This window comes from Magnolia sinica, chromosome 2 (genome assembly GCF_029962835.1).
Source record: "Magnolia sinica isolate HGM2019 chromosome 2, MsV1, whole genome shotgun sequence".
NCBI classification, from domain to species: Eukaryota; Viridiplantae; Streptophyta; class Magnoliopsida; order Magnoliales; family Magnoliaceae; genus Magnolia; species Magnolia sinica.
In genome coordinates this window covers 50,164,618-50,178,748 of record NC_080574.1, presented here as the reverse complement: position 1 = coordinate 50,178,748, position 14,131 = coordinate 50,164,618, and the positions used below count along the sequence as shown (strand labels likewise).

General features: G+C 38.6%; 1 protein-coding gene across 1 annotated transcript; it reads left to right on the top strand.

Moving 5' to 3' along the window:
* Positions 1 to 642: 642 nt before the first annotated feature.
* LOC131228773 (auxin-responsive protein SAUR64-like) lies at positions 643 to 1,319 on the top strand. Its single transcript, XM_058224643.1, has one exon. It carries the CDS (start codon positions 730 to 732, stop codon positions 1,174 to 1,176), a length of 447 nt encoding a protein of 148 aa, XP_058080626.1. The 5' UTR covers positions 643 to 729; the 3' UTR covers positions 1,177 to 1,319.
* The last annotated feature ends 12,812 nt before the right edge of the window (positions 1,320 to 14,131 follow it).

Below are 14,131 nucleotides of genomic sequence, written 5' to 3'. Positions count from 1 at the left end.
CAGGTTGTGATTACGTTCTTAGTCGGTTGAGAATAACTTTCCCATACTTTTGCATCTTTTACCACGTGCAGTTCCTGTCCAGTACTTTATCACGTGATAGGTAGACTTGAGACCACATGATATTAAATTAATGTCTTCTGTGGAAGGGTCTACTAGAGCACGCAGCTTGCTCATGGGGCCTCAAATGTGGACCATATATACTGTACTATTGCGTGGGCTTGGATACAACCCAATGAAAAGGAAAAAAATAAAATTAAAAGGTAAAATTAAAATTCTAATCAATTAAAGTTTTATTATATCTCATTCTTTTCATTGCCACGTAGATGTGGCATGTGTTTACACGATTTGGATGGTCTGCATTTATCATTGACACTGTATCATTTATACTTCTCTCTTAATTGATGGATAGAGCAATCACTAATCATGAGAAGTCAGCTGAATGACCAAAACTTGACTCCCTAAATGTTTTCTTCGAAATCTCTTAACAACAATTGATTTTACAAATGCCTTGACAACAAAAGGCAGACATACCCACCGTCAAACTTAAAATCTCATCTAATCAGCACATGCTATTGTATCCTTTGCTCCCTAACATATGAAACCTACACTTAAATATAGTGCCCCACCCTTGAATGTATATAACTAATCACCTCCATTGCTTTTTGCACAACACAATTCACATCTTTTTCAATCTAAGATTTAGGTCACCTGCAACTCATAGAGTAGACCATGATCAACACCAAGAAGCTTGTGGAGATGGTGAAAAAAGGGCAGAAGGTGGCTGCCCTTGGGAGGAGGAGAAACTCATTTTTGAGACCCAGCAATGGCTCTCCAGATTCAAGTGGGTGCAGCACATCAGTGGCAGATAAGGGGCACTTCGTCGTGTACACCACAGACGGAAGACGTTTTGTGGTTCCTTTGGTGTATCTCAACAGTCCCATCTTCAAACAGCTCTTTAAAATGTCTGAAGACATGTTTGGGTTACCATGTAACGGGCCTATCACATTTCCATGCGACGCGGTCTTTGTTGATTACATTCTCTCAATGATCCAAAGAAGCATGTCTGAAGATGTAGAGAAGGCTTTGCTTGCTTCCATGACAGTTGGGCATTGCTCGATATCTACATTACCACTTGGAGGATTGCCCGACCAAAACATGCTTCTTCATGGCTTCTAACGGAGCCTCACGACCCATTCAGCAAAAATTGTTGCCTCTTTCAAATATTTTTTAAATGTATACATGATCTATACAATTTTGATTCAATCAAAATCTTGAATGCTATTTCTCATTTTAAGGCTGCAATTCTGCTTGAGAGAAATTTAAATGTGTCATTACTTTGAAAATATGTTTCTCTAAGGTCGGAAGTCATTGATTTAAGATACTCTCTTATTTATATAGTAAAATATATAGGTTAGTAATAGATTTGGTTGGTTACTTAATAAACCATGCACTAGTTTATTCTGACCGACATATATCATTAGGGTTCATTGATGTCATCAGCATCCACCACGTATCAGGTATTCAGTCCTTTATCCACATAGCACTAATTAATTTAATTCTTACTGAGAGGCTGGGTACGATGTGCCTCGTTAGGAGATTTTGATGTCTAAAACCCTAGGGAAAAGATTAAAACTAGGAACAGAAAATGATTACTGAAATGGTTGCGTAAAACCATCTCACGCTCCTAGTGGTTATAGCATTTAGCGAAAAGCATGAAAGAAATGCAGAAATAATGAAGTTAAAACAAAATGAAAGGACACTCTGGATGAATGGTTGGTCATATCTAATACAATAAGTATAGATTGTCCATTTCTTATCCCTTTATTGGATGATTAGGATGTTCAAATTGGAACAAATTTAAGAGGGAATGAGCAATTGAAGGTGGGCCACACATGATTGATACTCCAATTTATGGCATAATAAATATGAACCATCCATTTCTTATGTATTGTTTTGGTAGTTAGGATCTATTGAAATGAAAGTGACTACTACACAAAGTGGGCATCCAAAGATGGGCCCCGAGTGATGGATAATCCAAATAAATCATCCAACCTTTCTTGTTATAATTACAATGAGGGCTGCCCCCTCGGTTCCTAGGCCCTTCCGATTCCAGAGGATGTGGCTTCCTGACGGGTCCTTCTCCCACGTTATCGAACATGCTTGGGCTGAAGATCTATCTCCCCAGCCCATGTTAAACCTTTTACTAAAATTTAAGAAGGTTAAAATGCATATGAAAGTGTGGAACCGTGACGTTTTCGGTAACATCTTCCAGAATATCAAAAAAACCAAGCAAGAGCTGCCGCACTTGGAAGTCAATGCCCAATCCAATTCGGCGATTAGTTCAACTGAATTAGCAGGGGCCAAGCTCAATCTGGCCAAAATGGAACTTGCTAAAGAAATCTTTTGGAAGCAGAAGGCTCGCAACTTCTGGTTAGAAGAAGGCAATAGGAACACGATGTTTTTCCACCTTTCAGCTTTGGAAAAAGTTAAAAGGTTGGGGATCCAAGAAATCCAGTTGGGAGGTGCTGGGACTATAACGGATCAACCTTCCATCCAAAGAGAAGCTATCAGTTTTCTGCAATCCCTGTTGTCCTCTGAGTCAACCCCTAGCTCTTCCTCAACTGCAGAAGACCTTCTAGATTGTATTCCTCCCCTAATCTTTGAAGATGACAACAAGATGCTATTGTAAGTCCCATCCATTATCGAGGTCAAAAAGGCTATTCTAAAGCTTCCCAAGGATGGTGCTCTTGGGCTGGATGGGCTCTCGAGGGCCTTTTTTTCAGGTTGTTGGAACATCATCGGTAACTATATCCATTCAGCTATTGTTGATTTTTTCCAATAAGGCAATTTGCCTAGGGCCTTCTCCTCCACTCGTCTGCTTAGTGCCAAAAAAACCAGGTGCAAAATCTTTTGCCGACTATGGGCTGATAAGTCTGTGCAATGTATTTTACAAGATTTTTATCAATATCTTAGCTGGCAAACTAGGTATTCTTCTCCTGAAGTTGATCTCCTTAGTGCAAGGGATGTTAGGGGTCGTTCTATAGCTAAAAACATCACCATTAATCATGAAATTTTTAGAGTTATTGATAAGAATATCTATGGAGGAAATATAGTTCTAAAACTTGACATCGAAAAATCTTATGATAGAGTTGAGTGGAATTTTCTTAAACAGGTCCTGCTAAAATTTGGGTTTGATTCTAGCTGGATGAAATTGGTCGAATCCTGTTGGAATAATAGTTGGTTCTCGATTCTAGTTGCAGTTTTTTTCAAGTCTTCTTGCGGCTTGAGACAACATGATCCTCTTTCCCCAAGTCTATTCATCCTAGCCATTGAAGTTTTCAGTAGGGGTCTATCTAGGCTATTTTCTAATCACTACGCCAAAATCGCAAATTTGTGACGCCGTCACAAAAATTGCTTAGTTTTGCGATGGATTTGATCCATCGTTAATGGAAAATGTCCATTGCCAATCCCGTTCTTCTCGAAAATCTATTCAATAGTCATGGAATTTCGTGATGGACTACAATCCGTCACTAAAATCTGATTTACGACGGATTGTGGTCCGTCGTAAATTTGTGACGGATTAATTCCTTCGCTGATTTTGATTTTACGACGAAATATGATCGGTTGCAAATTACCGCCCAAAATAGCACTTTGTGACGGTTTTTAGGTGCTTTTGCGATGGATCATGGTCCGTCGTAAAAGGACTCTTGCCTTGAACAATTGTTTTTTTTTTTTCATTTTTTTTAAAGAATTTGGTAGAAAATTATGTTTTTTTGTAGTCTAAGAATTATTTTTTAATAGAAATTCAGTGGTTTAATTGTACATATTTGTATCTAAGAATATTTTTTAACATTTGATTGAATGCAAAGAATTTTTTATTTTGTTTTTATATCAAATGAGTGGAAATTATTATTAAATTTTTTTAATTTAAAACTAATATTTAAATGATTTGTAATATCACATGAAAAGAATATTGAGAAGTTTAAAATTTTTAACAATGTTTGAGAAAAATTAAGATTTTGAAAAAAAAAAAAAAAAAAACCGTGATTTAATAAAAATCTACTTTTTGCGAAACTATATTGAATAAAGTTGATAATTTTGAAAAAAGGAATTTGATTTCGAGAAAAAAATAATATCCCAAAAAATAAAATTAAAAAGATTTAGAAAATGTGAAAATTTTGACAACGTTGAAAAATGAAAATATTTTGAAAAAGAAAATGAGAGTATGTATTTTCAAAAATAAAATAAAATTGAGAAGTTCGATAAAAATTGGCAAGTTCAAAAAAAAAAAATGCTTTAAAAAAAAAAGTGGAGAAGTTCGAAAGAAATGAAAATTTTAAGATAAAACAATATTAAAAAATCGATACTTCAACAAAAAACAAACATTTTGAAACAGAAAATAAAGAAGTTGAAAATTTTTGTGATATTGAAAAATAATTGAAAATGTTCAAAATTTGAAATAAAAAGAAAATGTTATTTATAAAATTACAGAGATTTTGAAAAAATAAATATATATCATTTAAAAAAAAGAAAATTGAAAAGTTGAAAACAAAATGATGCTTTTGAAGGGAAAAAAAATGGCATTTTGAAATTTTTGAGAAAAAAAATTGACAAAATTTTCGAGATTTTGAAAATAAAAATTCATAATTTGTATTAAAATTTTTTTTTTGAAATATGTGATAATAAAAATGATATTTTGTTAAAAGTATTCAAAGGAAAATTAAGAGTAAAAAAATGTACATTTTGAAAAGAAAATGTGATTTTTTAAATGGAAATTGAGATTTATCTGTGAAAAAAAAAAAAAAACATTTTTTACTAAATTTTTAAGCACATCCACTAATTAAACCTTTAACCATTTTTGGATAATCTAATTAGTCCAGATTAAAGAGTAAATAACTTCAGATGTTTAAATTAAATTTCACTCAAATTGTTGATCAATCTTGTATGCCCAATATCTTTCTCATATGTAGCCTGATCGGGGCGAGTAACTAGTCAAATTGAGGGTATTGATCAGTAAAATAAAGTGAATGGACCAGACATGTAAAATGGGCCAAATATTCTGGTCAAAATTATGACCCAACTTACTGACCTTATCAGAACCTAAGAATTGAGGTCAGTAAGTTTTGTGGGCCCCGTCATGATCTGTGTTGAACATCAACATCGTGCATTTGATGTGTCCCCTTTAAGTTATGAGATATCTCAAAAATCTTCTGTATACGAAACTCAGGTGGGCCATTCTACCTAAAACTATGTGAAGACACCCTAAAAAATATAAAAGCACTTGGTGGGGCCCACATGAATTTTGGATGCAGCTAAAACTTGGTCTGACCCCTCATCCAAGTGGGACACACATAATGAGTGGGTTGGATATGTGAATCACATTTAGGTAGACCCAATATATGATTATGAATGTTTTAAGGAAACTCCTCTCCACTACATTTAGGTGAGTTACTCATTACCCTTAGCATACTGAGTAAACTCTGTGGGGTCCATCATTATTTATTTATTTTATCCACTCCGTTCATCCATGTTAATAGATAATTTGAGGTCTAAAGAACAAAAAGGAAGCATATCCAAAGCTCAAGTGGACCACACCACAGGAAGTTTTGGATCAAGCTGTTGTTTGTGTTTTCTCTTCATTCATATCTTTTTGATATTATGAACAAGTTGGATGGCAAATAAACATTACCATGGGCCCAAGGAAGGTATCAGCAATGGAAATCATTATTCCTCACTATTTCGTGTGGCATGGTCCACTTGAGCTTTGGATTTATTGAAAATTTAGGATCAACCCAGACCATTCATCCATTTTTCGAGATCATTTTAGAGAATTATCTAAAAAGTGAATCATATCCAAAGATTAAATGGACCACACCACAAATAAGGGGAACAAATTAGCTACTCCCCCTAACACCCACCATAACGTTTATTTTCCATCTAATCTGTTCATAAGGTCACAATGACCTGGATGAAGAGGAAAAACAAATTTCTTATTGATCTAAAACTTTTGTGACCTCCAAGAGGGTTTCAATGGTAGACGTTCAATCCCCCACTACTTTTGATCGTGTGGTCCACTTGATAGTTAGATCTGTCTTACTTTTCATCTCAACCTTATGACGAGCTCACCATATGGATGATCGGTTTGGATATAACACATACCTCATGATGGGACCCATAGAACTTGCTAACGTCACCCAGCCCATTCCCATCCGCGATTTCAATTTGAGGACTGGTTAGGACGCCGGCCCTAACCAGTTTCAACCCCTCTCTCATACGCTCTCCTCTCTCCTCTCTCCTCTCTCCCTTCCTACAAATCTCTCCTTCCTCTCTCTCTTCTTGTCGATCTCTCTCCCTCCTCTCTCTCTTCCCACTGTCTCTCTCTATCCCCACCCAAGATCCTGTTGCCGACCGCCCTACCCACGCACGCCCTCTCGCTCTCTCCGAATTTGTGGTTGAAGGCTTAAATCTGCAGGAACATTGAGCTATTTCTCTCTCTCTCTCTCTCTCTCTCTCTCTCTCTCTCTCAATCTCAATGCTGATTTAGGGTTTTTGGGTTTATCTGCACAATATTAAGGATTTCTCTTTATCCCCACGAACATTGAGGAATTCTCAAATTCATTACACAACAACCATTCCTCTTTACATGTTTTTTTTTAAAAAAAAAATCATATTGTGACAAAGAGAATGGTAGGACTTAATTGGGCCCGAGGATTTGCAGGCGTGAACACAAGATCCTATTAGGTCAGGACTGTGTGCAGCTAGTATATATGGCAATAAGAGATTGCTAAGCCCAGGTGTTCAAGGCCCCACCCATCCAAGCCCAAGCAAACATGATGATTGGCACACATGTCAAAGATCATGATTTTCCATCAGGGCCCCACCTATGAATTTTTATTGTAACAGACCATTCGAGATGAACTGACCTACATATCTAGGTCACATCAGTCCATTTTGTATGAAAATGCTTCCTTATAGCTTAAAGTTGCAGTAACTACCACAGTTCTGAAACTCTGTTTGAGTAACTACCACAATTCTAAAATTTAATGACTTGGCTCATAAACTCGCTGAGTCATCTTGGGGAGAGACAAAGACCTCTAACTCTGTTTTTGCTATCTACTTAGCCACTTCAGTTGCATACACCATTTTAATTATCTAATACTACTTTCAAGTACTCTTTAATTTAATTATAAATATTGACTGGAGCTGTCTTCGAGTCAACCTGACTTGACTGGACATTAAGCAGAGTTTTTGGGTTTTTTTTTTTTTTTTAAATTATGAACATAATCCCTGCAGGAGGGGATTAGGTACTGTCCAAGCCTCACCCAAGATGTTGTGGTCCTTACAGTGAGGCCCACCTATATGTATTTATGTTGGTAGAGAGGTTAATTGCTTCTTATTGTTGTTTTTCATTGCATTTTGCAGACAATTCCTTGAGCAACTGTATACTATGTCCAAAATATGTGAGATCTGTTCTAGATTCAATGAGATGTATCAGGTGATATACTTTTCCTATTTAGGCTTTCTGTAAATACTATTTCCCTATTCATCTCTCTTTATATGGTTCTTGGGACATAACAGAACAGTTTGAAATGACCAACAATCGGCAGGTGGAGGTCCACTACATAGATATTGGATTTCATTTCACCATCACTGAGAGTTCCATCTGCTGGATGCTGGGTCAGCAGCCCAAACGTCCAGCAGCATCCAGCTGCTGTATCACATCAGCAAATCTATGGGTCTGATCACGAGTTATGTGTTATATCCATTTGTCCATCTGTTTGGGCGTGGGGGCCACCCCACATGTGTGACACGTGTGGGCAGGTGGGACCTCACCTTGATATATGTGATTTATAACCACAACGTCCATCTGGATGGGCAGTGTAGGGCACACCGAGATGTATGTGGTTTATATTCACACCACCCATCTGTTTTTGAGGTATGGGCCCACCCCACACGTGTGACACGTGTGGGTAAGTGGGACTCACCTCGATTAATGTATTTTGTATCCACACCGTCCATCTAGATGGTGTGCTGAGTGGGGCGTGCATGATGTATTTGTTTCTTTCCTATTGTATAGTGCGCACCATGATGCATGTGTTTTTCACCCACACCATCTATTCGCTGGATGGGTGGGGTCCACCTTGATTTATGTATTTTATATACACATTGTCCGTGCATTTGTGCGGCCCACCGTGATGTATGTATTGTATATCTATGCCGTCCATCTAGTTTTCCAGATCATTTTAAGGATTAGCCCACCTTGATTGTATACGTTTTATCTAGCTAGTCCACCTGGCTAGGGTGGATTAGTGGGCTAGCCCATCTCCTGGGTGGCCCACACCTTAGTGGGACCCACTATGATGTAGTAGTGGGCCTACACTGCCCTATGGGCTGGCCCAAATACCAGGCATGCCCATCGTCAATTGGGCCAGTAGTTAGCAAATCTGTCGTGCACACCATGATGTATATGTTTTATCCTCACCTTTCAGCCATTTTGTGGCCCACCTAGACGGGCCCACGTTTTGGTGACCCACGCCCAGGTGGGGGCCCACCTGATCTACGTATTTCATACAGGACGTCCATTTGTGGGAGACCCAGCGAGTCCAGTAAGAGGCTCGACTTGCTGTATGTGTTATATCCGTGCTGACCATCCATTGTGGGGCCCGTTAGCAATATGTGAGGGCCCAGGTAGAACGCAACAGATCCAAATCTCAGGTGGGCACACTCTAGTAAACAAGTGGGCTGGGGCGTCCCACCGTGGGCTGCCCTGTGAGGCCCACCATAATGTATGTGTGACATACACACCGTTCATCCATTTCCAGGGACGTGGGTCCCACATGATATGTGTTTTATCTATACCGTCCAACCATCCGTAGTGATCGTTATATTGCATTATAAAGAGAATGAGATAGATCTAAATTTCAAGTGGGACCCACCATTATGTATGTTATCGACGCTGTCCAGCAGTCGTGGGTCCCAACATGATGTATGTGTTATAAATTTGCACTGATGGTGGGACTCACCTGATGTGTGTGTTTCATATCCACGTTGTCCACTCGATGGGGCCCATCTACCACGAGTAGGGCCCACTTGTTGTACATGTAGGGCCCATTATGGCTTTATGAGAGGCCCACTGTTGTTGTATGTAAGGCCCATTGTGGCCGTATGTGAGGCCCATTGTGGTTGTATGTGTTAGGCCCACTTGATGTACATGAAGCTCATGAGATGCGATCCACTTGATGTATATGAGGCCCATGTGATGACGCCCATTATGATGTATATTAGGCCTGTGTGAGTGGCCCATTGTGAGGTATGTTAGGCCCGGGTGAGAGGCCCATTGCGATGTATATGAGGCCTATGTAATGCGGCTCATTGTGATGTGTATTAAGCCCATGAGATGCGGCCCATTGCGACGTGTAAGGCCCATGTGATGAGGCCCATTGTGATGTATATTAAGCCCGTGTGAGCAGCCCATTGTGAGGTATATTATGCCCATATGAGAGGCCCATTGTGATGTATATGAGGCCCATTTTATGCGACCCATGGTGATGTGTATTAAGCCCATGAGATGCGGCCCATTGCGATGTGTAAGGCCCATGTGATGCGGCCCATTGTGATGTATATGAGGCTCATGTGATGTGGCCCACTTGATGTATATGAGGCCCATATGATGCGGCTCATTTTGATATGTGAGGCCCATTATGTTGTATGTGAGGACCTTATGTGAGGCCATGGGCCCCACTATATATTTGGCCCTATGAGGGCCAGTCCTTGGGAGAAATGTTGGTTGGATGTCCACATTGATAGACAATGATGGTTAACTGTCCGCATTATGACCTTCCCTTAGGCCTCATTAGGCCCATTCTTGATATAAGTAGGCTGTTTAGTGTTGAGGGTCGAATATTTCATATTAGACCCCAGTTATTACCTTCTCCTACAAACATGTACTGTTTAATGGCATATTTTAATCGTGTTTGTGCTGCAAGGTGAATTTAAGGGCCTGGACTGAAAAAGGGTACTAAAAGCATGGAATTAACTCTCCAAAGTCACTAAAGCAAGGGATAGGACTCCAGGGGACCAAGATCGAGAAATTTACATGTCAGAGATTCAAGAAAATCAGGTCACTCACGTTAAACGGGCCCAAAAATCATCCAGAATGCAATATCACAAGGTTCCCACCATCTGTTCGGTTCAAAAATTCATATATAGCCTGAGGACCATAAATTAACTGTACACATAAAAAAATTTTCATTGGATCCTTGTGTAAGTGGCCCAACTGACAGATCAGCCCCTAAAATCTTGATTTAGGGTCCACCTGGTATCTGAAAATACTTCAATTTTGGTCTCAACACCTTAAATTATGCAGAGAAACGAATGGACGGAGCGGATTTTGGATACACATCACAGTGGATCCCACATGTGCATCAAGCATACACAATGCACACGTGCACTAGCCGTGCACCAAATCTCACAAAGTCGGTCAGCGACTAAAAACTAAAAAAATTCAGAAAACGGACATCGTCTTTACGCTGTCCATCCATTTTTTAACTGTGAGCCCCACCCATCACGAATATCTAAGATCTGGACCGTCCATTCACTCCATAGGGGGGGAAGACCCTCGCCTAGCTTTCCTTTTTAGCCCATACATATGTACGCACGTGGATCGTCAGGAAAGGCAAGATGAACGGCGACTTGAGTTGAAACAGTGGGTCATGCCAGAACCTACCAAAACCACCCCTTTCAGATTGATTTTTCACCAGAAATCCAATGGACGGGGTGGATTCTTCCAAAAACACCACTGTGGGGACCACCGAGCATCACAGCTTACTCTGTTTACTCAGCCCCTGCGTCCAGGAAATCCGGATTTTCCAGCCGTTTGTGACCCACTATCTTTGATCATATTGATGATCCAAATCATCCATCGTGTATCTCATCCAAAAACGCCCCAAGGGACGTTATTTATTTGGAAAAAAAATGAAAGGAAAGTGGGCGTTTTTGGCGTTGTTTTCATGGCTGCGTAAACAGGGTCTGCGCAAACTACTTACTACAGAATTTTCTACCGCCTGTTGCTGCGTAAGGAAGACTTCCGCATGAAGTTCTCCACTCCAACTGACTCCCTTGGTGGTTCTATATAAAGGAGAGAAGAAGAGAAGGAAGGGGATCTAAGCCTGGGACGTCTGGAGGAGAGAGAGAAAGAGAGAGAGAGAAAGAGAGAGAGAGAGAGACACAGAGAGTTTAGAGTTTTTATTTTATTTTATTTTATTTCTATTTTATTTCTTTCTTTTCTTATGAATATTTGGAGATTAGCCTAATTATGCCAGGCTAAACCTCTTAGCTAGGGCTAAGAGATGAAGCTTGTGGCATGATGGAAATGATTCTACAGTTTTGATTCCTGTTCATTGATGTTGATTTTAGTTTGATTATTAGGAATGCTTTCAGTTTTTAATGGTTTGTTGTACTGAAATTACAATAGATCTGCGATAGCTTTGAGCATGTTCTTAGCATTATAGGGTTTGTGAATTTGGGAACCCTGTTGTTCACCATCGTCTCCTGAGCATGGTTGGATGACGGAACCCTTCCTAATGTTCATAAATTCCTTAGATTGGATGTGGATTGGTTAAAATTCTATTATTTGCTTTGTCTCATGAGCATGGTTTTGTGGTGGAATCAATTCTAATTCTTATCCTTCTCATCCTTGAAAACTAGATCAAAGGAAGTTCAGATTTGGGTTTTAGTGATATATCTTCCAACTGGATGAAGATGGGACTTAAAGTCCAGTTAAGTTCATGAATCAAGCCCAGATCTCCTTGATCTCTATAAGTGGATCCTTGGCACCCTAGTTTCCTACCTTTGAATTCTACAAGTTTTATAGTAATACTTCATCATTATTCCCTCATAGTCGCATGATTTAGATTTCATCTTATCCTAGTTCTAGTTCCAGTTATTTTTCAGATTACATACAAGGTTCAGTCCCGGTGGATTCGACCTTAGTCTTACCATGTTTATTACTGCATCACAACCCTATACTTGGGGTGTGAACAAGTTTTTAGCGCTGTTGCCAGGGATTGACGGTTTTTCTGAAATTAACTAGTTTTAGAATTAAGTTAAGATTAGGGTTTTTTCTAGTTTTTTATTCTAAGTTTAGATTTTTCTATTTGATTTTTAGAAACTAACCTAACTTTCTTGTTATGTAGGATTCTGAGATAGATTTTATAAATTGGTAATCTCTTTCTAATTTTCTAGTTTTTCTGTTTTCTATTTTTAGGATTACATCTTGTTTTCTAGAAATTTTCTAATTCTAAGATTTCTTTTATTTTTTAGAAACTAACTTCTACTTTTGTTTTTAGAAACTTTCTAACTTTAGAATTTCTATTTTTAAAAACTAATTTATTTTGTTTTCTTTTGAAGTATCCTAACATAGGAACTTCTAATTTGGTAACTTCTTTCTAACTTCTTCTCTCTACTTACTTTCCTTATTGCCAATTTAAAAGAGATTACCAATTTATAAAGTTTATCTCAGAATCCTAACTTCTTTATAATCCTCTACCTATGTCTCTACTTCTTTCTAACTTCTTCTCTCTACTTACTTTCTTGTTATGTAGGATTCTTCTCAAACCCTAATCTCTTTCTACCATAGGATTTTTCTTTTATTCTCTTTTAAGATTAGGTAGAGGATTAGGGTTTTACTATGTATATGCAAGAGTGAGAACGTCAGTATGCTGAGAAGAATAATATATATTGGGATGATGATTATGATAGAAATCAACCTATGTCTCAAAACTTTTTTGAAACCATCATCGAGAACCGACCGGAATATAATGCTTCACCGGTTAAGAAGTCCTTACATGATCATATGCAGGAGAACAATTACACCCCATGGATTAACAAAACGGTACATGAGTGTTGGGGTTATCATAATTATGGGAGAGAGGACTATTATCACCCATCAGATAAGAAGAAAATAATTCATGATTATATTATGGGTGATAATATGTACTATCAACCATCAGATTCTCCCACCTATGATTCGTTTGACTATAATAAGTGAAAACATCAATGTTGGGAAGATGAACTAGCAATACACCCTAGTGAACATTTTCTTGGGTCTTCTACCTTTAAAACTCAATCAGAAACGATCCAAGAGGAGACACTTCAGGGTGACATATATGATTTTTTGGGCCTTAGAAAAATAATAAAAGCACTCGCATTACGCATTGATCAGACATTAGAGGTTCGTTCGTCCCAGCTACAACTCAATCTAAAAACACAATGCGAGGAAAGTGATCTTAACTTGCTTGTGGAAGAAACTAAAATTACGAATGATGAGTTGGAGTCTATTAATGATTATATGGTTCAATTTTTCGATGAGTCGATCTGGATGACGGTCCAAAGGAATGGTCAAGAGACATGGGTATCTTTTAAATATAATGATAGTGACACACTACACTCACGTGACACACAGGATTTCAATGATGAGGTAGATTTTAGTTTATTCAAACCTCAACTGAATTTAGGAATAGAATGTGAGGAAAGCGATCTCATACCAAGTGTGCACTGCACAGAATTAGACGATGATGCATATTGGGATGGTGATCATGAATGTTCAGCCCAAATTTTCCTGGAATCAATCTTAAGTATGGTCCAGGTCAGTGATCAAGAAGTACACGAAGTATCGGTCATAAGGATCTACTCCACTCATCCGACATGCCTGATTTAAATGTGGAGGATGAACCTCTTATAACCGTCTCTTCTAACTCTTGTGAGACATGTTTGCACCACTCCCCTGAATTGAATGATGATATGATTCGGGAGAAGGACGAGTTGCTCGATACGACTCTGGAATTTGAACCACCCAGTTGAGGCCATCATCTAAGCTGTACACGTTTGACGATTCAATGCCTCGACTGAGTAGTTTCAATGAAGAGAGTGTTCACATCAATACTTCCCTTGTTGATTTTCAATCTGTCTGTGTAGGGCAAGAGCAAGAGAGCGTGCGTCCATCCACTTTCAGAGACAATGGAATCCTTGGGCAGATCATGCCAAACTTCAATGTGAAAAATAAGTCACTCTCAGCCGAATTTTCCAACTCTTTAGATGATTGCTTGGCACACTTTCCAAATTCAAACAATCC